The sequence below is a fragment of the Schistocerca gregaria genome, chromosome X (genome assembly GCF_023897955.1).
Source record: "Schistocerca gregaria isolate iqSchGreg1 chromosome X, iqSchGreg1.2, whole genome shotgun sequence".
NCBI lineage: Eukaryota > Metazoa > Arthropoda > Insecta > Orthoptera > Acrididae > Schistocerca > Schistocerca gregaria.
The window spans coordinates 793673760-793699060 of record NC_064931.1 but is presented as its reverse complement, the minus strand read 5'-3'; the positions used below and the strand labels follow the sequence as shown (position 1 = coordinate 793699060).

At 39.0% G+C, this 25301-nt stretch overlaps 1 protein-coding gene across 1 annotated transcript in view; it reads left to right on the top strand.

Moving 5' to 3' along the window:
• The window catches only part of LOC126299466 (sodium-coupled neutral amino acid transporter 9-like), a 276856-nt gene that overhangs the window by 239180 nt on the left and 12375 nt on the right, over positions 1 to 25301 (top strand). The window contains exons 10-11 of the mRNA XM_049991386.1: positions 3923 to 4027; positions 17504 to 17742. Coding sequence (XP_049847343.1) covers positions 3923 to 4027; positions 17504 to 17742 — 344 coding nt within the window. The remainder of the gene's footprint in view (positions 1 to 3922; positions 4028 to 17503; positions 17743 to 25301) is intronic.

Sequence of the window (25301 nt, the reverse complement as noted above, 5' to 3'; positions counted from 1 at the left end):
TTGAACTGCCTAGTGGCACTAAGCTGTGTGCTTGATGAACTGCACTCAGGCCAACAGTTGACAACATTTGGTAGGCTGTACAAAGTATATTTAGAGTTTCACACCAGCCACAAGAGTCCACTTGATATTCTCATATTTGTTTTTGATGATAGGTTGTTAACAGTAATAATTAATCAGATTAACAAATATGCTGAACAGTTTGTAAATTCACATGTTGGTGCATTGAAACAATGATCCCATGCGCATGGATGGGTACCAACCTAACATTGAGATTTCAATTTTATGTTTGCAATGTTATTCCTACAAGGCACAGTTCAGAAACCTGATTGAGAAATGTTTTACTCAAGGATATAAATTCTTGGAACACCTATTTTCCAAAATGTGTTGTGTGTGTGTTTGCCCCTCCAGTAAAAACCTTCATTGAACTGTCAAAATAAATTAATTGTAATGTGTTTATTTTCATAGTACACATTCCTGCTTCCATAATTTTTTTATCTACACAGTCCCAGCAATCTCTTGATTTGAGAAAAGTGCACTGAAACATATCAGTGGTGCAAAGAACAACCCAGTCAAGCAGTTAATCCTGCCTCCCGCAAAAGAAGAAAAGTGTGTCTTCAGGTTTGCTAAATGCTGCTTGGTGGAACTTCCTGTGATGATGATGTCATCCAAGTAGCTAATAAAACCCGGCACATTGTGAAGCAGCTGTGCCAGGAACCTCTAGGAAATTGCCAGGCCACTGAAGGTTCCAAAAACCAACTGCTTATCTTTGTATAAACCATGTGGTGTGTTAATCACTGATATCTTCTTTGAACATTTGTGTAGTGGGAGCTGTAAGTATGCCTCCGTGAGGTCAATTTTACAGAAAAATTGCCCACCCATGAGTTTTGCATACAGCTCCTCATGCTTTGGAATGGTGTATCTGTCCACACTGGTTCTAGCATTCACCATGATCTTGAAGTCTCTGCAAAGTCTGAGTCTACCAGATGATTTCCTGATCATAACCAAGACAGTAACCCACTCAACAGTATAAGTTCTATCACTCCCTATTCCTGCTGTCTAATTCATCCTTGACCTTGCCACAGAGTGCAAGTGTAACAGCCCTAAGAGGAAAAAATTGAGGTCATGCCATAGATTTCAGCAAACTATCAGCTTTGGAACTCTTCACATTTCCCAGTCCAGAAGAAAAAGTGTTGGGGAATTCAGTGCAGAACACATGCAGTTGTTGATAAGGAACATTCTCAGAGACAAGCTTGACTGTGTCATTGATGGAAAATCCAAAAGACATGACTGCATCCAAACCTAAGAGATTCTTGGTATAGGTAGTGTTTATGACTAAGAAAGTTATGTCCTGGTCATGTTTTTGTAAATGGCTTCCATGGTAAACTTACTTTTCAATGAAATGCATTGCTTGCTGTAACTGACCAAACAGTTGAACTAATTTAGTTACTGTTGGTTCCCCTAACTGTAAATATATTTGAAAGCTAATGAGATTTGGGGCAACACCTGTATCAACTTGAAAGTTGACCATCCTGCCAGCCACAAACAGTAGCTTATTGAAGGAACCCCCTTGAGTGGATAGTGCAGAACATATAACATTAAGTGGAAATGTTGAGTCACAGACAGACAGTTGTGCCTGGTGAATAGCAATCTATCCTTTTCTCAATATTGTCATTATTCCATCCTGGATTTCCTATTGTTTGACATATAACATTAATGCCCATTTCATCTTGTGATCATGATACAGGAATGGCCACTTGACAAACAGATGCAATGTGGCCCTGTCATGAACATTTAGTACAATCTGCTCATTAAAGTGGGCTGTTATCTCTAGCATGCTTCTGAGAAAGGCCGGGCAGTACAGGTAAGGTTGTCATTAGCTGGAGTGGCATGCGACCCACTGTTTACATGTGGCAGGATGTGCATACTGTTGCTTGTGTACTGCTGCATTGTCACCACTGGGTGCCAAATCTGCCACAAGTCCAGGTTCACTGTTTACCCTGGCAATGCTCACCAAGGAATCTAAGCAGCAGCCTGCCACTTGTGTGACTTCATAGGTCTATGCTAAATGCAACACTTCATTCAATGTGGGGCCATCAAACTGTAACACCTGTAACTGAAACTCTTTATTGGTGTGCTGCACATATGATCATGTCTCTCATCATGCCCTCTGTATAAGATTATTCAGTGGTAGGCATAAGAAACTTGCATCGATGACTTAGGCCCTGGAATTCAGTCGACCAAGCTCAGTATGACTGACTCAGTTGATTGTGACACTGGTAAAACTTGAGGTGACCAAAAATCATATGATGATGTATTTTGAAATGAGCACTCGGTGAGGAACAAATTTTGTCAAAATTCAGCTTATCAGTTTCCATCAGAAGGGTCAAAATGTGCAACAACTGATAAGTTTCTTGCATAAGCCATGATAAGTAAAGGGATCTAGTAGTATCATTTTCTTTTACCTTGAGAGCTGTAAAGTGCTGTTGCAACTGCTTTTAGTACAAAAATGCAGTCTTCTGACTTTTCCTCATACAGCAAGAATGGCAAATGATTTACCATTGGCTGCAGCAGTACTCTGACCAGGAGACCTTTTGTATTCTTTTGACTTTCCATGTGGTGAGCCATCAGCTGGTGCATAACAGCAGCAAGAGAGGTGACTGGAAAGGAAAAAATGCCAGTGGCCATTCAACATATCAAGTCTGCAGTTCACTGAAAAGTTCACCAACCGAAAGCATCAGCCAAGTTCTGAAATTCACATGCAGGTTGTCACAGTCTGAATGATGGAACATATGCAAGTTCACTCTGGAGTCACCAGCTGTGTTGTGGCACACAACACTAACAAACACTCATTTTTCAGTTTGTTAATGTGATGGCAACATGTACAATTACTGGAAACTGCCCAGAGGTGATTAAAAGTCAGTAGCAAAACAACATATTGTTGTGTACTGCTTAGAGTAGAGGAACAGTTCTGAGATGATCAGCATGACAATGCATCCTTTCATAAAGCAGTATATGTGACACAATGGTTTATTGGCAATAACATTCCTGAAATGGACTGGCATGCCCATAGTTTTAACTTGAACTCAGTGGAATAAATTTGGGATGTGTTAGAATATCAATACTGCATTAGACCTCAGCATCCTACATCATTACCTAATCTGGTTTTGGCTCTTGATGAAGAAAGGGCTGCTGTTCCTCCACAAACATATAGAAACCACACTGAAAGTGTCCCCAGAAGAGTTCATGCTATCATAAAGATGAAGGGTGCGTACACCCAATGTTAATGTCCACTAATAGACATACAATTGACCAGATAGTGTATGAAGCTGTTGTACACTTTGTACATACTTCATTTTTTGTAAAGTATTGATAATCAATATTTGGTGGTGGACAGTTGGTAGTAATTGTTTTTAAGTCTTTTATGTTATTGTGTGATCTGTTGTAGCTGCTTCAGTATTAATTTTTATACAGTGAAATATGATACACACCTTCAAAACAAAAATTCAAATTTCAGTTTATAAAAGAGTTGTAAGGTGAAAGAAATGGTGTTACCTGTGCTCTTCCAAAGATCTTTACATGAAATTATTAATTATTGTGTACAGATAGGTGGGTTGTAAACAAATTTGTGATTAGGCTGTCAGTGAGAATAACTGGTAATTTTTTTGTGTAAGTTGGTAGTCATTATAACTCTATCCCACAAAAAACAAAAGATTATGTGTAATAGATACTCTACTAATGAAAATTAATTGGTGTAAGCATTATTAAGATCTTGGCAACACATATTTAGAATTAGTGAGAAATAATGAAAATGCATATAGCAGCACATGCTGTGTGAAAACAGGAAAAGAAATCAGTTTTCACATCCATATATAAATCTGATTTGTTACTTATAACCCAATTTTCTTAAATTTTATTTTTTCAGGGTCGTGATTTGTCAGTTGCCTATGTCCTTGTCATAGTTACATATGTGACAATTGGGGTAGTTTTCTACATCTGCTTCCCACTAAAGAAGTCATGCATAGAAGATGTAAGTCAAAATATACTTGTAAGCTTAAATATTATGGTCATAAATTTAATTTAGATAAGAGGTTTTGGGATTTCTGATTATTTACGTGTCACTAAATCAATAATTAGTAATTATGTGCATTTCAACAGTAGTGTTTGTTAATGAAGTAAGATCTGTCAAAAGCCACTAAGACTACAATTTTACATAAAAGTGTAAGGTGAATGTTTCTTAGATATTCCTATGAGTCAAGTAGATATTTGCTTCACCAACCTTAGAAGAATATTTCTCAATCAGTTTAATGCAACTAAAACACCATCTGTGTAAAATTATTGCTCTTAAAAGAACTTGTATTAAAGAGTATAAATTAGTTTTCTCTTTCTTTTTCTTCTTTTCTTAGCTTCTAAGGGACTTGAAGCTTCTGTGCTGATCTCCCATGCTGCCTCCAAATGTGTCATTCTTTTGCTACTTCCTGCCAATTATTTATGCCCATCCTGTTGCAATTTTTTTTGTGTAATTTCATTTAGCCATGTACTCCTCGATCTCCCACTTGGTCTCTTACCAAATGATTTCTCCATAAATATTCTTGAAACCAGGTGGTCTTACATTAGGTTAGATTCAGTTTTCATTCAATAACCCCAAAAAATGAGATGATTCACATGGATGTGGAACAAGTCAGAGAGTATAACATAAAAACCATAAAACATTTGAATATAATACTCACAACAGTGATCATTTGTCAGGAGATTGTCGAAATATGTGGATACATTATTAAAAACTGGAACTGCCAATATTAACAATAATACAGTGTCAGAATGAAACATAGTTATGCACTTTTACGAAATTTGTCATACACAGAGTACCTAATCTTGACTGTTGTGACCATGTTCTGTCAAAATTGAAATGTAACAGACATTTTTACTAAAGCTGGTCTAATAGTCCCTGTTAGGATATTTGTCTATAGAGTGGAAGGAGTTACCTATCAAATAGCCTTTCAAACTCTGTTTAAACTGCGCTTTATCTGGAAGTAAGTTTTCAATGGTTGCTGGAAATTTATTTAAAATGTGTGTTCCTGAATAATGCACGCCTTTTTGGAACAAGGTAAGTGATTTTAGGTCTTTATGTAGATTGTTCTTTTTCGTAGTATTGGGCTATTGGTTGGAAACAGAGACATATTGCTTCCGACAAATTACACTAAGGAATAAATATACTGAAAAGCAATGGTTAGAATAAAATGTTCATTGAACAGGTTTCTTCATGATGTTCTTGAATTTACACAACAAATGATTCTTATTACATACTTTTCCACGCTAAAAAATTCTGCTCAGAATATGATCCCACATGACGTAACTGAATGAAAGTATGGAAGTTTTTTATATTTATATATCATACATCTGACATTATTCTCACTGCAAATACAAACTTGCTTAGGAGCTTCAGCAATTCTGTGGCATGCCCTTTCCAACTGAATTTATTACTGAGTTGTAATCCCAGAAAGTCAACACAGTCAACCTCTTCGACCTGCATGTCTTCCTATGTTATACACATGCCAGAAGGAATCTCTTACAGGTTCTGAACTGCATATAGGGGGTCTTTTCAAAAGTTATGACAGTGAATTAGTTTTAAAACATTTATTAATGCCAGTGAAAATTTGATTATCAGTCATTTTAGATCTGTACTTGACTTGCTACTTATTGCAATGTTTGTATCATCTGCAAACAAAACAAACTTAGCATCTGTTAGTGTAACAAATGAGAGGTCATTAAAGTACACAAGAAAAAGCAATGGGCCCAAGATGGAACCTTGAGGAACATCACTTGTAACTAACTCCCAGTCAGATAAACACTGACTGCTTACTCCACAGCTATTTCACAACAACGCTCTTTGTTTCCTGTTAGTTACGTAAGACTCCAACCATTTCACAGCATTGCTAGTGACACCATAATGCTCTAATTTACTCAAGAGGATTCTGAGATTTACAGAGTCAAAGGCCCCTAATTTGTTATCTAATGATTTCATTCTCACCATATGATCTGCCCACTCAAGTCTTATGGAATTTATTATGTTCATTATTGTTGGTTGTTGTGCCATCATGTGGATTTCTGTGTTACATCTTTTCTTGCAGCTTTGCAATTCATTATCATAATATGGACCAAAGATTTTTCTACAAACTTTATTTTCAAATACTTGTATTTACTATTGGGCCAAGAAAATTACTGACCACCTCCAGATTTTACTTTAACTCATATACCTCTAGAGCAGAGCTTTCCAAACTGGGTAATCTTTCACCCTGGAGTGTCAAGTAGTAGAATCAAGGGTGATGTGAGATTAATAAATGCAGAATGAAAAACAAATGAAAAACTTATGATAAAATAATGCAAAATATCCTCCTGTACATTCATTTTAACCATAGATCATGTATTAAATGAGTGATTGGTATGTTAATTTCCACTATTTTGGGCACATAACTTCCAATTACAACACTAGATGTCTCTCTTATGTTGATATACACTGGTGCCCTCTGTCAGCCCATGTCTTAACAAGCTCTTCAAGCAGTGATAGTGGGGGTTGTACACTTTTCCTCCAGTCTGTTTCTTTGTTTTGTTTTTGTCATGTGTCATTATTGTACTTTTTTCAAACAGGTATAATTTACAGAGTCACCAGAAATGGATAAATTTGTTGTCAGGAAGATGTGTATCAAATATCAGCTGCAGAAAAATAGTAAAGCAATGTGTCTGAAACTACAGTAGATACAGAACAACAACCAAATAGTGCACCTCAAGCCTCTGTTTCTTCAGCACCATCATGCAGTAGCAAGAACACAAAAGTGGGTCTGTGCAATGAAGAATATTAAAAAACGGGGTTCAAATGATTTGGAAATGAAGGATGTCCTATGGCACAGTTTGAAATATGGGGAGAAAAACTTTACAGTGCAGGCATGGTACCAAATAAATTGCTCCATCATATTCCAGAAAAAACACAAACATTTACAAGGAAAAAGTTTTGACTGTTTCAATGAAATTCTAAGACAGAAGAATCAGCAAAGTTTTATGTGTACTAAGAAATTTAAGACCTCCAATGAAAATCAAGAAGGTAGTTGTCTTGTAGCTGACATTATTGCAAAAAATACATTACAGAGAAAGCCATCATTCTAGCAGGCTGTGCTATTATGAAAACAATGTTTGGCATTGAGTGGGCTCTGGCTCTGGCTCTGAGTAGGCTCTGAGTGATGGGGAATGTAATTCGAATGGCTGATAACACAGTCGTGGGATGGATTCAGGGTATATTTGAAAACATTGATCACTCTGTTACAACTCAAGCTGGTGGAACAAGCCTCAGCTATCCCATCAAAGGCAGGGCTTCACGTGAAACCAATCATGTGATGTACATGCTAATCTGCAACCACAGTGCTTCATTCTGTCTGGGAATGACAACCAACAAGCTGTATGTCCACATGAATAGCTTCTGTCAAACTGTGACCAAGTAATATTTGGAGCACCCAGTTGCTGAGCATGCTGCCCATCACAATGTTCTTCATTTTAATTACTGCTTCACAATTTACGCCAGCTGGATCCTTCCTACCAACACCAACTTTTCTGAATCACACAGGTGGGAACTCTTTGAACTCCCACTACAATTTATCCTACATTCCTATGACCCTCCTGGCCTGAGCCTTGTTAGTCATTGTCCTTCAAACACCATAGCTTCCCTGTTCCCACTCCACAGTCTTCTATTCCACAAGTGCACCAGTCTTTTTACTTCTCTTCTTTACCACTCCCCCATCCACCAGCTAGCCTTCTCACTACACCTAGCTGCACTACCCTCTTTCCACCTCATCCATGTCTACTCCCTCAAATAGCACTTTACAATCACTCACCAGTATCCTACTCTCACTCCCCCTCCCTGCCCTATCCTCCTCCTTACGCCCATCAACCAGATTGCTACTCCCATCATGCACAGCTGCTCCTAGTCTGGCTCAGTAGCCAGGAACATTGGTCATGTGTGTGTGAGCAGCATTTGTGTGAATGTGTGTGTGTATGTTGTCTAATTCAGAAGAAGACCTTCTGGGTGAAAGCTTAGTAGTCTTTTTGTTGTTCCTGTCTGCAACTCAACATCTCAAATACACTCCTGGAAATTGAAATAAGAACACCGTGAATTCATTTTCCCAGGAAGGGGAAACTTTATTGACACATTCCTGGGGTCAGACACATCACATGATCACACTGACAGAACCACAGGCACATAGACAAAGGCAACAGAGCATGCACAATGTCGGCACTAATACAGTGTATATCCACCTTTTGCAGCAATGCAGGCTGCTATTCTCCCATGGAAACGATTGTAGAGATGCTGGATGTAGTCCTGTGGAACGGCTTGCCATGCCATTTCCACCTGGCGCCTCAGTTGGACCAGCGTTCGTGCTGGACGTGCAGACCGCGTGAGACGACGCTTCATCCAGTCCCAAACATGCTCAACGGGGGACAGATCCGGAGGTCTTGCTGGCCAGGGTAGTTGACTTACACCTTCTAGAGCACGTTGGGTGGCACGGGAAACATGCGGACCTGCATTGTCCTGTTGGAACAGCAAGTTCCCTTGCCGGTCTAGGAATGGTAGAACGATGGGTTCGATGACGGTTTGGATGTACCGTGCACTATTCAGTGTCCCCTCGACGATCACCAGAGGTGTACGGCCAGTGTAGGAGATCGCTCCCCACACCATGATGCCGGGTGTTGGTCCTGTGTGCCTCGGTTGTATGCAGTCCTGATTGTGGCGCTCACCTGCACGGCGCCAAACACGTATACGACCATCATTGGCACCAAGGCAGAAGCGACTCTCATCACTGAAGACGACACGTCTCCATTCGTCCCTCCATTCACGCCTGTCGCGACGCCACTGGAGGCAGGCTGCACGATGTTGGGGCGTGAGCAGAAGACGGCCTAACGGTGTGCGGGACCATAGCCCAGCTTCATGGAGACGGTTGCGAATGGTCCTCGCCGATACCCCAGGAGCAACGGTGTCCCTAATTTTGCTGGGAAGTGGCGGTGCGGTCCCCTACGGCACTGCGTAGGATCCTGCGGTCTTGGCGTGCATCCGTGCGTCGCTGTGGTCCGGTCCCAGGTCGACGGGCACGTGCACCTTCCGCCGACCACTGGCGACAACATCGATGTACTGTGGAGACCTCACGCCCCACGTGTTGAGCAATTCGGCGGTATGTCCACCCGGCCTCCCGCATGCCCACTATACGCCCTCGCTCAAAGTCCGTCAACTGCACATACGGTTCACGTCCATGCTGTCGCGGCATGCTACCAGTGTTAAAGACTGCGATGGAGCTCCGTATGCCACGGCAAACTGACTGACACTGACGGCGGCGGTGCACAAATGCTGTGTAGCTAGCGCCATTCGACGGCCAACACCGCGGTTCCTGGTGTGTCCACTGTGCTGTGTGTGTGATCATTGCTTGTACAGCCCTCTCGCAGTGTCCGGAGCAAGTATGGTGGGTCTGACACACCGTTGTCAATGTGTTCTTTTTTCCATTTCCAGGAGTGTATATGGTAGTAGCAATCTACGCTTTTTATAATATTGTCATTATTCCATCCTTGGTCTTCCATCATTTAAATTTAATATTAGCAATTCAGCTGTATGAATCTAACAATGTATGTGGCCTAGCTCAGTTTGCTTCTTTTATTTGTCTCATTAATGAATGAAACATAATAGAACATTATATCTGTTGCAAGGAAATTTCTTAAATGATCAGAGTCAAAGGCTTTTTTTAAAGTAATAAATGGATACATGGAGACAATGAGTTTGTCATGGAAGAATTGCATTGGCATATGCACAGATAGTGCCCCATCAGTGACAGATTCTGTAAAAGATTCATGACACTGGTGAAGCAACAAAAACAAAAACTTAATTATTATGCACTGCTTTCTACATAGGAAAGTGCTTGTAGCAAAACTTATTGGGAAGGATTGGAAACCAGGTTTGGGCATGACTGGTAAAATGATAAATTAAAGTAAGTGCAGACCTCTCAGGTCAAGACCATTCACTCATATATGTGATGAGCTAGGAACACAGCACTGTAACCTCCTTCTTTATACAAAAGTCTGCTGACTATCAAGAGGGAGAATATTTAGCCATGTGCATAAATTTAAGAATTAATGATGTAGTTGTCTGAGCAACAAAACAAAACTATGTTTGTGGTTGCATTAAAAGATGGGCTCTGCAGCATAAAGCCAGCTTTTCTTCCTGATTTATCTTAATTATTCAAAAAGACAAATGCTAGCCCATAAGGTAAGGGTGCAAATATCCTCATCATCACAAACATAATTTCAACCTTAGAAGATAAAAATCAATGTAAGTTTGAGAAAAACATATAATCCAATTTTTAAATGTTTCCATAGACAGGTAAATGAAAAGTTAGTAACAAAATGTGGCTACTGATTTGTGACCACTAAGTGCAATTGACAGACAGACTTCATGGATATTTCTCAACACTAGCTATAAACCAGAGGGGCCAGATTACAAATACTTCACTATTACCAGCAGATGTGAGCTTCAGCCTGTTGAAGAGGATGAAATTTCCAACCTGAAAAACAACTGCACTCTAAATTTAAGTACCAAAAATTCTATTTATGCAACTTCTAGATTTTTGTTCAGCAAGATTACGCTGCATAAGCAAAAAAGTGCACAATTCACTTTGCTGCAGTTTTCCACAACACATTCATGGGAAAGTGTATTTTCTGTGACTGATATACAAAGAGTCAAATGTGAAATATCGAGAAAGTTAGATAAGGAAATGCTTTTGAATTTCTCCTCCATCCAAATTAATAGAAGACAGATCTGTAATGTGCATCAAGCCCTCATGCATCATTGAATTCATAACAGCACCGAAAAATTTATATCAGTGAAAAGGTGTTGAATTTATAATTATACTATACACAGAAATGAAATGTAAAAATTAAAATTTCTTTAAAATATCATTTGTTACAGTAGAATGTATTTATTAATATTAGTGAAACGGTATCTCATGATACTGTGTATATTACAAGGGTTTCAACATGAGGAAAAAGTTTGAAAGCTTTGCTGCAGAGTAATACTAGAAGAGAATGGCTAGATGTCAAGAAGAGCAACTGATATTGAAGGAATGTTTTGAAATAGGGGCTACTGTTTATGTTACTGGTTGTGGTTATTCTGAAACAAACTATCTAATAAATATTGTAAAAACCTTTGCTTGTAAAATGAAAAGGAAAGTGATGGAATTAACAACTTAATAAAAGTAAGTAACTCTACCTATTACATTATGTAGGCCCTACATAATATTAGCTGCCTTTTTCCATAACAAGTTCATGTTTCATTTTTATAAAAGTTACTTTACTTATGGTATACGAAAGTTCCTAAAGAGATGTGCAGCATGGTTATAATTAAATTTTCACTACTCAAGAAGGCACTCATGAATTGATTGTAGAACAATAAAACTTTGTGGAAACATTTGTAAGGACATGCAGAAGACAAGCAATGAATGAATCATTGAAAGAAACACATTTTAATTTCCACATGAGGGTGTAACATTTGTTAATTGTATACCATGTTTACATTCCAGACTACAAATGTTGCTCAATTTGCAGACCATCTGCATCAGTGATTGCCTGGAAATGCACTAAAAATTACATTTCATAATTGCAGCAATTGCTGAATGGTGTACCATGGTATCTTGAGCTGTCATGACACAGCTTGTGCATTGCTTGAAGATCACATATTCCATCCAACATTCTCAGCCACTGCAGCACTACATATTTCAAAAATTTGTGGTGCAATTGGCCACTGACCTATCTCTGATGCAATCCCCAAATTGCCAGTTCATTTGAACTTCTGAATCATTTTCTTCAACTCCAGTGTGGAAAGAGGACCTTTCCATATTCCTTTAATGTGTTGATATGCATAAAGAGTAGCAGTTCTGTTGATTTTGTTTTGATAAAACAGATTTATGAGTAAGACATACATTGTCCAGAGCCATGTTGACTGTCTGCAATGTCAATGCACAGTAATGTTCGTGTTTCAGTCCTATGGCATCAAACTAGCACTGGTGCCAGTGGCAAGTCACGACACTGACACTACTAACAATACAAATCCTGCAGTAGACAGTCTGAACATCATTAAAATAAAGTTGAATACATATACAGTAAATAGTTTTCTGTATAGACTGGCTCAACTAGCCAAAATGCATTTGTGACCCCCTATATAACCCATTTGTTCAGTTACACACTGTATTACAGCCTTTAACAGCTTGTTTTGAATATCATCAAGAAACTACAAAGGTTGACTGAACATTTGGAGGATATTATACCCTTTAGTTAGTTTTCAGAATTCGTAGAATTTATCAGTAATCTTTTTCTGTTTTATTAATTCTGATTGTCAATTTATTCAGAGAATTTTACCTTGGTTTCATGGATGTTCTTCAAATGCTCTAAACTTCATCTCATCATCATCTCTTCAACCATGTCATTATCTACACGAATGTTTCCTCTCAGGTCTTTATTCAATTTTGTAAACATGTAACAAATACTTTGTGTAAGATTAGGCCTGTACTCCTATTTCATGATCTGCACATGGACAGTATTATTCTGCAGTAGGCTGATTTCTCAAATAATTATTTCTTAACATTCAGGAACCTAAAGATGAATTTCTATCACAGATAGTCATCAGCAGGATGTGTCATCAGTTTTGACTATGCATCTAGGATATTTTTACTTAGTCTTCTAAAGTTTCAGCTGTTCCAAGTGGTGCTGAAGCAAAACTGTGACTGCATTCTGAGATCAAAAGCATGCTTATTTATTCATGGAGGCACCAAAAACACTTGAATCAAATCTCTTCTTTTGTCTCTAATGCATGTAATGATATACGACATAGCTGATGACGGAAATACCAGGTAGGGTACAGTAAAACTTCATTAAGATGCTCTCCTCTAAACCATTTTCCCAGGTAAGGTGCTTCTAGACTCCAGCCCTACAAACACTTCCATATGAGGCTATTTAAAGCATCTTCTGTGTAAAACACTCCTCTCCTGCACAAGACATGCTGCCTATCTGTCGGAAGTCTTTCTTTGCAACACTGAGCTAGGCTCATGAAAGCTTCTCTGCAAGTAATGAGTAAGTTATCAGATAGCACAATGAAAATGGTTCATTCTTCTTAAGAACTGGACATGAGCTATATTTCTTCTTCCAGCTAGTGACCACCAAAACACAATCCTCACAGGTAATATCACCTGAGGTTTCCAACCCCTTCTCCCTAATTGTGACAAAGTACATGGATGCTGAACAACATTTTCATTTTCTTACAGTAAAGTGTGTTTAGTTCCACACTATGTCTGTGCAAAATAAGAAGAATAAATTTTCAGCTGCTGATAAATTGCAAATGATTTGGAAGTTTGGAGACTAGATGCTTTCCCTAGAAAAAACCCTTAGATAGTTTCTTGGTATGCCACCTTCAATGTTGAAAAGTTTTGTTAGCAAACAGAAGGATATTCAACAAATTGCCAGTGAAAAGATAATGAAGGGGGTATATTGAACTGGATAATACTTTAGTTCAATGGATACATCACTTGTATGTGGACCCATAGGCTAAGCAAAACACTGGAAGGAAGATTAATGCAGAAAATATTATTGTGGCCCCAGGTTGGCTCAGTAAGTTTTAGACATGTATTGGAAATAGTTACTGAAAACTCTGTCTTGAAGCTAAATCCATGAATGGGGATGATGTTAGTGCCTGGAAAAATTTTGTCTTAGCAGGCTTCATAGGACGATATGAAAAGTCCAGCATGTAATGAAGATGAATTTGGAATGCTTTCTAAACTCATCCCTGACAAGTCTCGCACTGTATAAAATGAAACTAGCCATTGTTGGAAGCTCAGCATAGACATGGTGCTAATATTTGCCTACACCAATGTTGGTGGGACAGAGAAGTTGAAGTTGCTTGTCATCTGTAAAGCTACAAATTTTTGCTGCTTTGAAAACATACTTAATCTGTTGTGCAAGTAAATATATCAGCAATGAGCATGGAAGACAGACAAACATTTTGTTACATGAATAAAATCACTTGATCACAAATTTATTGAACAAATTCACAAGGTGGCATTTCTTATAGACAAATCTCCAGCTCTCCTGAAACATTTTTTAGTGCAACACATTGAATTTGATTTACTTCTTCCCAGTACCACCTAAAATATTTAGCCTTTGGATCAAGCAATTGCAAAAGGGACAAAATAATAGACAACGTCGCCTGGAGCAAAAGCAGGCGTCTGCCGCTGCACAGGAACCTGATGCGGCAGATGTAGCAAAGACATCAAGGTTCGATGAGGGCGACCGTGGAGCAACTCAGCCGGCGAGCGACCATCTCGGGGCTGAGAGCGATACGAGGACAAAAAGAGCAATAACGCGTCCTCCTGAGAATGCGACTCTTTCAACTTCAACATCTGTGACTTGAAAGTCCTGACCAATCGTTCAGCGGCACCGTTTGACTGTGGCAAAAATGGCACGGATGCCAGATGTTGAATACCGTTGGCCTTGCAGAATGACTGAAATTCTGCGGACATGAATTGTGGGCCGTTGTCGGAAACAATAGTCTGTGGAAGACCTTCAATGCAAAAGATAGCGGATAACGCTTGGATGGTGGCAGATGACATCGTGGAAGACATCCGGACAACAAAAGGAAAATTACTGAATGAATCTACCACAATCAACCATCGAGCATTCCAGAATGGACCAGCAAAATCGATGTGTAAGCGTTGCCAAGGGGAAGTGGCTTGTGGCCATGCACAGAACGTTTCTGATGTTCGTATAAGAGAACAGATTTTGAAACTAGTAAATCCCATCCTTGTCGCCAATGTTGTGGTTGGCAGGAGAGCCAACTGTGTTAGTAAAGGAGGCCGAAATGCACGCGTATTAGCTCAAGCAGGCTGACGTGAGGTCTGGAACAAGACAAGGGAATTAGAATTGAGAAAAACGGACGTAGCTGGTGGAATACTTAACTTTAATCCATTAATGGAGAACATCGCTCTTTATGGTACATGATTCACAACATCAATAGTACTGATAATGGCGCCTTGCTAGGTCATAGCAAATGACGTATCTGAAGGCTATGCTAACTATTGTCTTGGCAAATGAGAGCGTAGAAGTCAGTGAACCATCACTAGCAAAGTCGGCTGTACAACTGGGGCGAGTGCTAGGAAGTCTCTCTAGACCTGCCGTGTGGCGGCGCTCGGTCTGCAGTCACTGATAGTGACGACACGAGGGTCCGACGTATACTAACGGACCACGGCCGATTTAAAGGCTACCACCTAGCAAGTGTGGTGTCTGGCGGTGACACCACAGTTTATTCATCTACCTTTAAGTATTTTCATGCAATCAATATTATCATGAATAATTAAAAACAAAAAATTTTACAGTGTGGACTGACATCTAAAAAAAATGTGGTTGCATGATATATTGTACTAAACACTATTTTCTAATATGATCAAACAACAACTGCAAATATGTGAAGAGAACACTATACAATAATAAACACATAATTTATTGAATGAAGGTACTTTTTGAATTATCTGGTGGTGTAAAACCCTCTTCTCTCAGACATTTTTGTATTTTACTTTTAGAGGCCTTTAGTGAGGCATGATGTGCCTGTGTCGGTAATGAATTAAATAGAAGAAGGCCATCATGGTGAGATAGCAACAGCTAATGATATCCTATTTACTATCATGTTTACATGTATTTCAAGTGACATGGCCTGGTAGATTTATTACATAGGCAATAAAAGTTGTGTGACCATAGAGTATCTAGAATCTAGTCTGAGAATTTTTCACTAGCACATCTAAAATAATATAAACTATTATTTATTCTATTCATCTTATATTTAACTAATGATAATGCCATATTTTCCAAATACCCCACAAAGTCTTTAAATACTGTGTTGAGCAGACACTGCATAAACATTACGAACCTTCCTGGCAGATTAAAACTGTGTGTGGACCAAGACTCGAACTTGGGACCTTTGCCTTTCGCCGGCAAGTGCTGTACCAACCTCTTTTTTTACCCTATTTTATCTGCTCAGGGCAGATGTCGCAAGACATCCGTTTCAATTCATCATTGATCCATTAACTCAGTTTTTTTTAATTACAGACGGCAGCAAACCCAAATGAGTTACCCAAGCACGACTCATGCCCCGTCCTCACACCTTTTGCCAGTATCTCGTCTCCTACCTTCCAAACTTTGCAGAAGCTCTCCTGCGAACCTTGCAAAACTAGTACTTCACTGCAGAGTGAAAACATCATTCTGGCCACATAAACATTATGATTGCTGCATAATTAGGGAACTAGACAGCTGCAGCTTCAAATTTTTGTTCTAGAGTGAAATGTTCAACATCTATTCCTTTGACTTTAAGGGGCATATTTTCTTTAATTAATGTAGATACACCACAACATTTCACTGTCTGGGAACTATGGTAACCAGTTAAGGTGGCACAGCCAGCTGGAGTGTAGAAGTTGCATTCCTCCTTATTATGCCAGTGTTTAGACAGTGCTCATTTCACACTACACCTTTTCGAAGAATATTCCATATTCAGGGAGCTTATTTGTTAGAAATTGTATGTTCAGCTGGATTAAGTGCAGGGATTCATTATTCAGTTTTGATTTAACCTGACTTTGGCTTTCCCTGCTTGACACAATTCCTGTAAAATATAATACAAATAGCTTTATTTGCTGTATAAAAAAAGCAGTTCTGATTTAACCTGACTTTGGTTTTCCCTGCTTGACACAATTCCTGTAAAATATAATACAAATAGCTTTATTTGACGTATAAAAAAAGTAAACTGTGATTTCTACTATTGCTTGAATTATGTCTCAGCTTGAAAGCCTTATCCAAAATGAGTTTATCTCATCTAATTTTGTCAGAGCAAGACTTGGACATCAACTTGTAGTGTTTTACTGCATAATCTAAAGAAGAATCATAAATAGACTGGTCATACCATTCTAATGTAATTATTCATGAATTTCACTCTTAAATCTTGTTTTCTATTTCACTAAGCACTTTATTTACTGTTAGTCATTGTCCAGGACAGTTAGATGCAAAGTAAAATGTGTGAATAATGTTATTTATGTCCTCTATACTAACTTAAATAACACTGCCTTTACCATTGTATGCAAAAAAGCATCTTCCTCTGCAAACTCCATTTCAATAACTTCTGGTAGAACTGTAAAATTTGAATGATAAATTCCATGTATCTTAATCTAAGTTAAAAGGATTTCTTGTGGCTCACATCATTATTCTGCACAGTAGTTCCTTTCAGATTATTGGATTTCTTTAGTATATGTCTAATTTATGCATATATGTTTTTTTAAATTTATAAATATTTTCTGAATACTTCATAACCAAGCAGATTTTGCTTGTGTGATTGCATACAGTCTGAGGGGGAAAATAGGAAAAACTGAATAACAAATTCTGCTTTATTTTACAGAACCTGTTAAATAATTTTGAAAACTGGGACCTCATGACAGCAGTAGCAAGACTATTTCTGTTTTTCCAGCTCGTGACAGTATATCCACTAATTACATACATGCTGAGAGCACAGATCTTCACAGCACTAGTGGAAAATGAGTATCCTGGTTTCTTCCATGTGCTCTCCTTGAATACATTAATTATTACTGTTTGTGTATTTTTTGCAATATTTTTGCCAAAAATTGGTGCAATTATAAGGTAATCATTTTTATAAGCAGTATACTAAGTTTTAGGTTTGTTGAAGAACAGTAAAAACCTTTATTTCTTTTGACTTTCTCTTTAAAAAATTTTGATTTCATTAGCCAAATTTTGACATATTTAATTGATAATATTTGCTCAGCAATTATGTGTCTCTTTGATTTTCATATGCCTTCTATGTTAACATAATGAGATCTCCTTTATTATCATTATAATTTGTGCTCCACTGATATTTCAGACTTTTGTTTCAACTATTTGTTCCCAATCTACATCTAAATTCTCTGTAGTCAGAATCAGGATTTTTATTGTCTGGTAACAAACAGAGTTAAATCACAAGATTTAATGTGCAGGTGATTCATCAATGCTGCTATTACAATTTACATGTGTTACAGAAACAATAATTATTAATTTGTAATATACAGAGGCTGTGTGTAGCCTAACACAGTATTACTGTAAAAAGAGAGAATAATTATTACAGTCATTTATTAGACATAAAACTTCTAAGCTTAATTAACCAATCATTCCAACCACTTGCTCAGATTATCGTATTATCATTAAGAAATTCTTCTAAGGAATAATAACATTTATGTACTGACAATTCTCATAGTTTCTGCTTTAGTTGCCCCATCTCCATGCTGAGGACTTGTTTCTTTTTTAGAATGTTGTATATTTTCATGCTTAAGTATTCTGCGGTTTGTGTGAACAGATTTAAAATATGAGTGGGAAGTATGCCCCATCTCCATGCTGAGGACTTGTTTCTTTTTTAGAATGTTGTATATGTTCATGCTTAAGTATTCTGCGGTTTGTGTGAACAGATTTAAAATATGAGTGGGAAGTATGAAATTCTCCTTTTTCCTAGTACTGTATTGGTGTTTATATTTATTGTCTATGAATAACTTGAGGTTTCTGTATACAAAAATAATCAATTATAAATGTACAAACATGGAGCACATAAAATTGTAACACATTGCAGTCAGACCACAGGGACTGCTGCAATCCCATAGAAGTTTTTGAACCTTTCTTGCATTGCTCTGGACCAAAAGATAATGAAGGAAAGAAAAACCTTTTAAGTGATGTTTTTATTATCATCCTACATCTCAACATTTGTTTAAAGTTTTTTTAAAGACATCACATATTTACAGAATCATATCTTGAAAATAAGAAGATTCAGAGGTGGAAAAAACTTTGTAATTGCAATAAATCAGAAATTATTATAAAATAACTGTACAAAACTATTTCATTGAATTTATACAACTCTTTTCATTGAAAAAAATTGTCCTTGTGGGATATTGCTTGTAACAGTCAGGCACACACAATCCTGCATTACATTCTTCACAGCACCATCTGATCTCCCTTCTCACTCGTTTTCCAGTATACTGCATTCTCTATTCTTAGAGCAAACAATGCAGTATCTTGAAGCATACTTCTTGCTTGTTGTCAATGGGACATGAGTGAGGAAATGCCTTGGAGTTAGCCTGTTTGCTGCTAAACCCTGCTTTTCTTCATTGAAAGCTTCACCTGATTTCTCAAGTAAAAACAAGCTGGTGTGTTTGTGAGAGACAGGCCAAGGTTTCTTGTACATAATGTAAGAATTGACCACATACATCTCAAATACATGAAAAAATACCTTTTACCACCATTTCATTGTTCATAATTGAAAATAATAGTAGGTAACTAGCTGATCCCCATGATCAACAAAAGTTTTATTTTTATTATAATCAAGTATGAGATGAGGCTTCAGTTTTTCTACCATTCCAGCTTGGATTTTGTCTTTGTAACACTACTTGTCATTCTATGTTTGGTAGAAATGGCAAACACATCCCTAGTATCTTTCTAGTGAAGTGCTAGTATGGATGTTTTTCTCTTGAATACTATTTCATCTCTTCTTAGCTTATTCTGTTTGAATTCCTGTTGTAGGCCTCTTCTGTTTCTCATTACTGTGCCAACAGCAGATGTGCCATCATCAAACAATCTTTCAAAGAATTTTACAGAAGTATAAAACTGATCCATGTACAGTGTATGACCCTGACATAGATAACTTTTGCACAAACGTAGCACCACTGAATCTGCACTGCACCAGTGTACACTTCACAGTTCAAAACCTATTCAGTTGCTGAATCACTTAGAATGAAAAATATTATACCATACCTGCTCGGTTTGTACTTGATATATACTCAAAATTGAATTCTCCCTCTGAATGGACACAAACCTTCATCAACTGTGAGGTTCTTGCCAGTATAGAAACTGTTCATTTTTTCAGTACAAAGTTATCAAAAAAAAGGTCAGATCTGGTGTATAGGATCATGGTTTGGTTGACCCCTTCGTATGTAATTATCATTGTTATTCACATGAATTTGGAAATTCTTACTGCAGCATAACAGTTTGTTTCTATCTTTATGTTTTTTATGACATTTGTGCCGACAAAGATGCTCCAACAGTCAAATTCAGTACTTTTGGTATTCAAAGGTGCCAAGACATTACTTACACCTTCAAAGAGTGGTAATTGATGCTGAACATCGTCATTTACCCAGTCAACAATGTTGCTTTTTGACTTCTTACTTCCTGCCTCCGCCTCATTGAATGGGAGCTTCACACTCTTCTGATGCAGTAGATGGCCCATTTTCATTTTTGGAACACCCATTATTACCTTCAAAATAAATGATATGAGTCAGTGAAACTGCTGAGAATATAATTGTCATCCGTAAACACAATGGCTGACCGTTATAATTACCATGTATTTCAGAAGAACTATTTTCAGTTTCAAACCCATCATCATCAATTTCAGATCCAGATGCTTCAAGCAGCCTCAGAATTTCCTCTTCAGTGAAACTGTCCTCCATTTTACAACAAACATTGGCGATAAAGAGAACTCCTGAAGCACACTGCAAGAATGAATGCACAGGAATTTTTTCGGTGCCTTTTTTGAGTCACATAGTGTTTATAGTAACCACTCAAGCTTATAGGAGGCAGGAACACTATCTAGCGGTTGACCAATGTACTACAAGAACAAAAAACTCAACTCCAGATGTCACTGCACAGATGTAATGCACAGCACCCTGAAATGAAAATCAAGAAGGTGGCACTCGGAGATTCTCTGAGCGCCGACTGTTACAGCAATAAATAGGCGCTCATAGTTTCTATGGGCAGTGACTGGAATGTGTTAAATTGCTTAACAATGGGCAACATGATACTTTCAGTTTCGCATTAGACATATATCTAACAACTGATTTTTGTAATTCTAAGATTCTAGCCATTTTGCTTGTGCCTCCCCAAAAAATAATGCCATACCATTTAACTGATTCAGAGCAGCTGTCATAAACTATGTTTATTGTCTCCATGTTAGTCGAATATAACACAATCTTCAGTACAAATGTCAGGCTGTTTAATTTACTTGCTAAACACTTTACGCATGAAGACCAGGATAGATTTTGGTCGAAACGCATGCCTAAAAATTTGAAACAGTCCACTTTTTTCAGATCTTGGTTTCTACTACTAATGTGAAATTCTTTTACATTATAGTTTTTAGTTTTAAACTGCAGCAAATGTGTTTTCTCAATATTCAGTTTCAGCCCATTTAGTTGGAACCAGTTTTCCAAACTGTCTAATAATTTTGTGACAGTTGAAAGAACTTGTTCGGGGCCACTGTGAAATGCATGGCAGACACTATGTAACACTGTATCAATTATTATGGCTTTCTAATATTCAATTCCCATACAGAGTGCTGAAATAATGATTGTTTGAATGCCTACATTAGTGCTGTAATTAATCTGATCTCATCATCATGGGAGCAATATGTGGGGGGCTTTAGTGTATTCCTAGAGTCATTATTTAAATCCAGTTGTTGAAACATTGTTAGTAGACTTTTCTGGGACAGTTCTTTCAACATCTCTGTGACACACTCTGTCATGGGTCAAACAAACATGTGACCACTGATATTGAACTTCACTGTGTATGCTCAATATCTCATGCATAAATCAAAGGAAGCTACCTGCTTTATCCCTGACTGAGCGTTTGTGTTCGTTCCATATCATATCCCCACTATGTGTGTGTTTTACCTAAGTATTTGTATGAGTTTACTGATTCCAACTGTGGCTCACTAATTTCGTATTTTCATTCAAGAAGTGTACAATTTTACATTTACAAACATTTAAAGAAATTTCACAATTTTTGAGCCGCTTTGAAATTTTTTTAATGTCTGACTGAATATTTTTGCAGCTTCGTTCAGACTGTGGTTCATTGTACACTCCTGGAAATTGAAATAAGAACACCGTGAATTCATTGTCCCAGGAAGGGGAAACTTTATTGACACATTTCTGGGGTCAGATACATCACATGATCACACTGACAGAACCACAGGCACATAGACACAGGCAACAGAGCATGCACAATGTCGGTACTAGTACAGTGTATATCCACCTTTCGCAGCAATGCAGGCTGCTATTCTGCCATGCAGACGATCGTAGAGATGCTGGATGTAGTCCTGTGGAACGGCTTGCCATGCCATTTCCACCTGGCGCCTCAGTTGGACCAGCGTTCGTACTGGACGTGCAGACCGCGTGAGACGATGCTTCATCCAGTCCCAAACATGCTCAATGGGGGACAGATCCGGAGATCTTGCTGGCCAGGGTAGTTGACTTACACCTTCTAGAGCACGTTGGGTGGCACGGGATACATGCGGACGTGCATTGTCCTGTTGGGACAGCAAGTTCCCTTGCCGGTCTAGGAATGATAGAACGATGGGTTCGATGACGGTTTGGATGTACCGTGCACTATTCAGTGTCCCTTCGACGATGACCAGAGGTGTACGGCCAGTGTAGGAGATCGCTCCCCACACCATGATGCCGGGTGTTGGCCCTGTATGCCTCGGTCGTATGCAGTCCTGATTGTGGCGCTCACCTGCATGGCGCCAAACACGAATACGACCATCATTGGCACCAAGGCAGAAGCGACTCTTATCGCTGAAGACGACACGTCTCAATTTGTCCCTCCATTCATGCCTGTCGCGACACCACTGGAGGCAGGCTGCACGATGTTGGGGCGTGAGCGGAAGACGGCCTAACGGTGTGCGGGACCGTAGCCCAGCTTCATGGAGACGGTTGCGAATGGTCCTCGCCGATACCCCAGGAGCAACAGTGTCCCTAATTTGCTGGGAAGTGACGGTGCGGTCCCCTACGGCACTGCGTAGGATCCTACGGTCTTGGCGTGCATCCGTGCGTCACTGCGGTCCGGTCCCAGGTCGAAGGGCACGTGCACCTTCCGCCGACCACTGGCGACAACATCGATGTACTGTGGAGACCTCACGCCCCACGTGTTGAACAATTCGGCGGTACATCCACCCGGCCTCCCGCATGCCCACTATACGCCCTCACTCAAAGTCCGTCAACTGCACATACGGTTCACGTCCACGCTGTCGCGGCATGCTACCAGTGTTAAAGACTGCGATGGAGCTCCCTATGCCACGGCAAACTGGCTGACACTGACGGCGGCGGTGCACAAATGCTGCGCAGCTAGCGCCATTCGACGGCCAACACCGCGGTTCCTGGTGTGTCTGCTGTGCCGTGCGTGTGATCATTGCTTGTACAGCCCTCTCGCAGTGTCCGGAGCAAGTATGGTGGGTCTGACACACCAGTGTCAATGTGTTCTTTTTTCCATTTCCAGGTGTGTATATTACAGCATCATGTGCAAAAAGTCTGAGGATACTATTAGTATTGTCTGCAAGGTCATTAATGCATCTGACATGAACAAAAAGGGACCCAACACACTTCCATAGGGTACACACAAAGCTATTTCTATATCTATTGATGACTCTCGATCCCAGATAACATCCTGTAGCCTCGTCACAAATATCATCTGATGCTCCATTCTATCATATTTTTTATAATAAGTGTAGGTGTGGTACTGAGCCAAAAGGTTTAAGAAAATTGAGAAATACTGCGTCTCACTGAATGTTTGATCCATGGTTTTCAGCATGTCATCTGTGAAAAGTGTATGTTGGGCTTCATGTGATCTGTGTTTTCAAAGTCCATGCTGGTTAACATGGAGGACAGTACACCACTACGTTTGAGCCCATAGTATGTTTTAAGATTCCACAACCTATGCATGTCAACGATATGGGGTGGTAGTTTTGTGGATCACCAGTGCTACCCTTCTTATAGACAGGTGTGACCTGTCATTTCTTCCAGAAACTGGAATAATATTTGTTTGAATGATCTATGATAGATTATAGTTAAAAGAGGGGCTAACACAGCTGAAAATTGGGTCCTGAGTGTGACAGGGATTCCATTGGGCCGTAGGGCTTCGTTCAATTTTAACAATTTCAGCTGTTTCTCAATGCCACTGACACTAATATCTATTTCACTCATCTTTTCAGTGGTATGAGACTTAAACTGGGGCAGTATAGTGTTTTCAGAGTCTTTTGGTGATGTATGAATTAATTTTGGTGCAATATATATTCCATACAGTATTAAATACTCGCACTGCACAGATTTAATACTTTGTGTATCATTTTGTTTTGGTTGTAACATTGTGATAATTTTCACATACTTACAGTTGGTTGAACATTTTCTGGAAGATACCTCAACTGCATCAAGAAACCACATATCTCATATCTAAGTATGAAATAATACTATTTTCATTAAAGAAACTGTATTAGATTCTCTGCCATTGAAACACACTGAAGAACCAAAGAAACTGATACACGTGTCTAATATCATGTAGGACCTCCATGAACATGCAGGAGAGCCACAACAGGTTGTGGCATGGACTCAACTAATGTCTCAAGTAGTGCTGGAGGGAATTTACACCATGAATCCTGCAGGGCTGTTCATAAATCTGTAAGAGTACAAGAGGATGGAGATCTCCTTCTGAACAGCACTTTGCAAGGCATCCCAAATATGCTCAATAATTTGCATATCTGGGGAGTTCTGTGGCCAGGAGAAGTATTTAGAGTCAGAGGAGTGTTCCTGGAACCATTCTGTAGCAATTCTGAATGTATGGGGTGTCGCATTGTCCTGCTGGAACTGCCCAAGTCCGTCAAAATGCACAATGCACAATGGACATCTATGGATGCAGATGATCACACAGGATACTTACATATGTGTCACCTGTAAGAGTCATATCTAGACATATTAAGGGTCCCATATCACTCCAACAGCGCACACCCCACACTTACAGAGCCTCAACCAGCTTGAACAGTCTCCTGCTGACATGCAGGATCCATGGATTCATGAGGTTGTCTCCATACCTGTACATGTCCATCCGCTTGATACAATTTGAAATGAGACTCGTCCAACCAGGCAAGATGTTTCCAGTCATCACCAGTCAAATTCTGGTGTTGAGGCATAAAGCTTTGTGTCATGCACTCATCAAGGATACACGAGTAGGCCTTCACCTCCGAAAGTCCATATCAATTATGTTTTATTGAATGATTCATATGCTGACACTTACTGATGGTCCAGCATTGAAATCTGCAGCAATTTGCAGAATGTTTGCACTTCTGTCAAGCTGAATGATTCTCTTCAGTTGTCTTTGGTCCCATTCTTGCAGAATGTTTTTCCAGC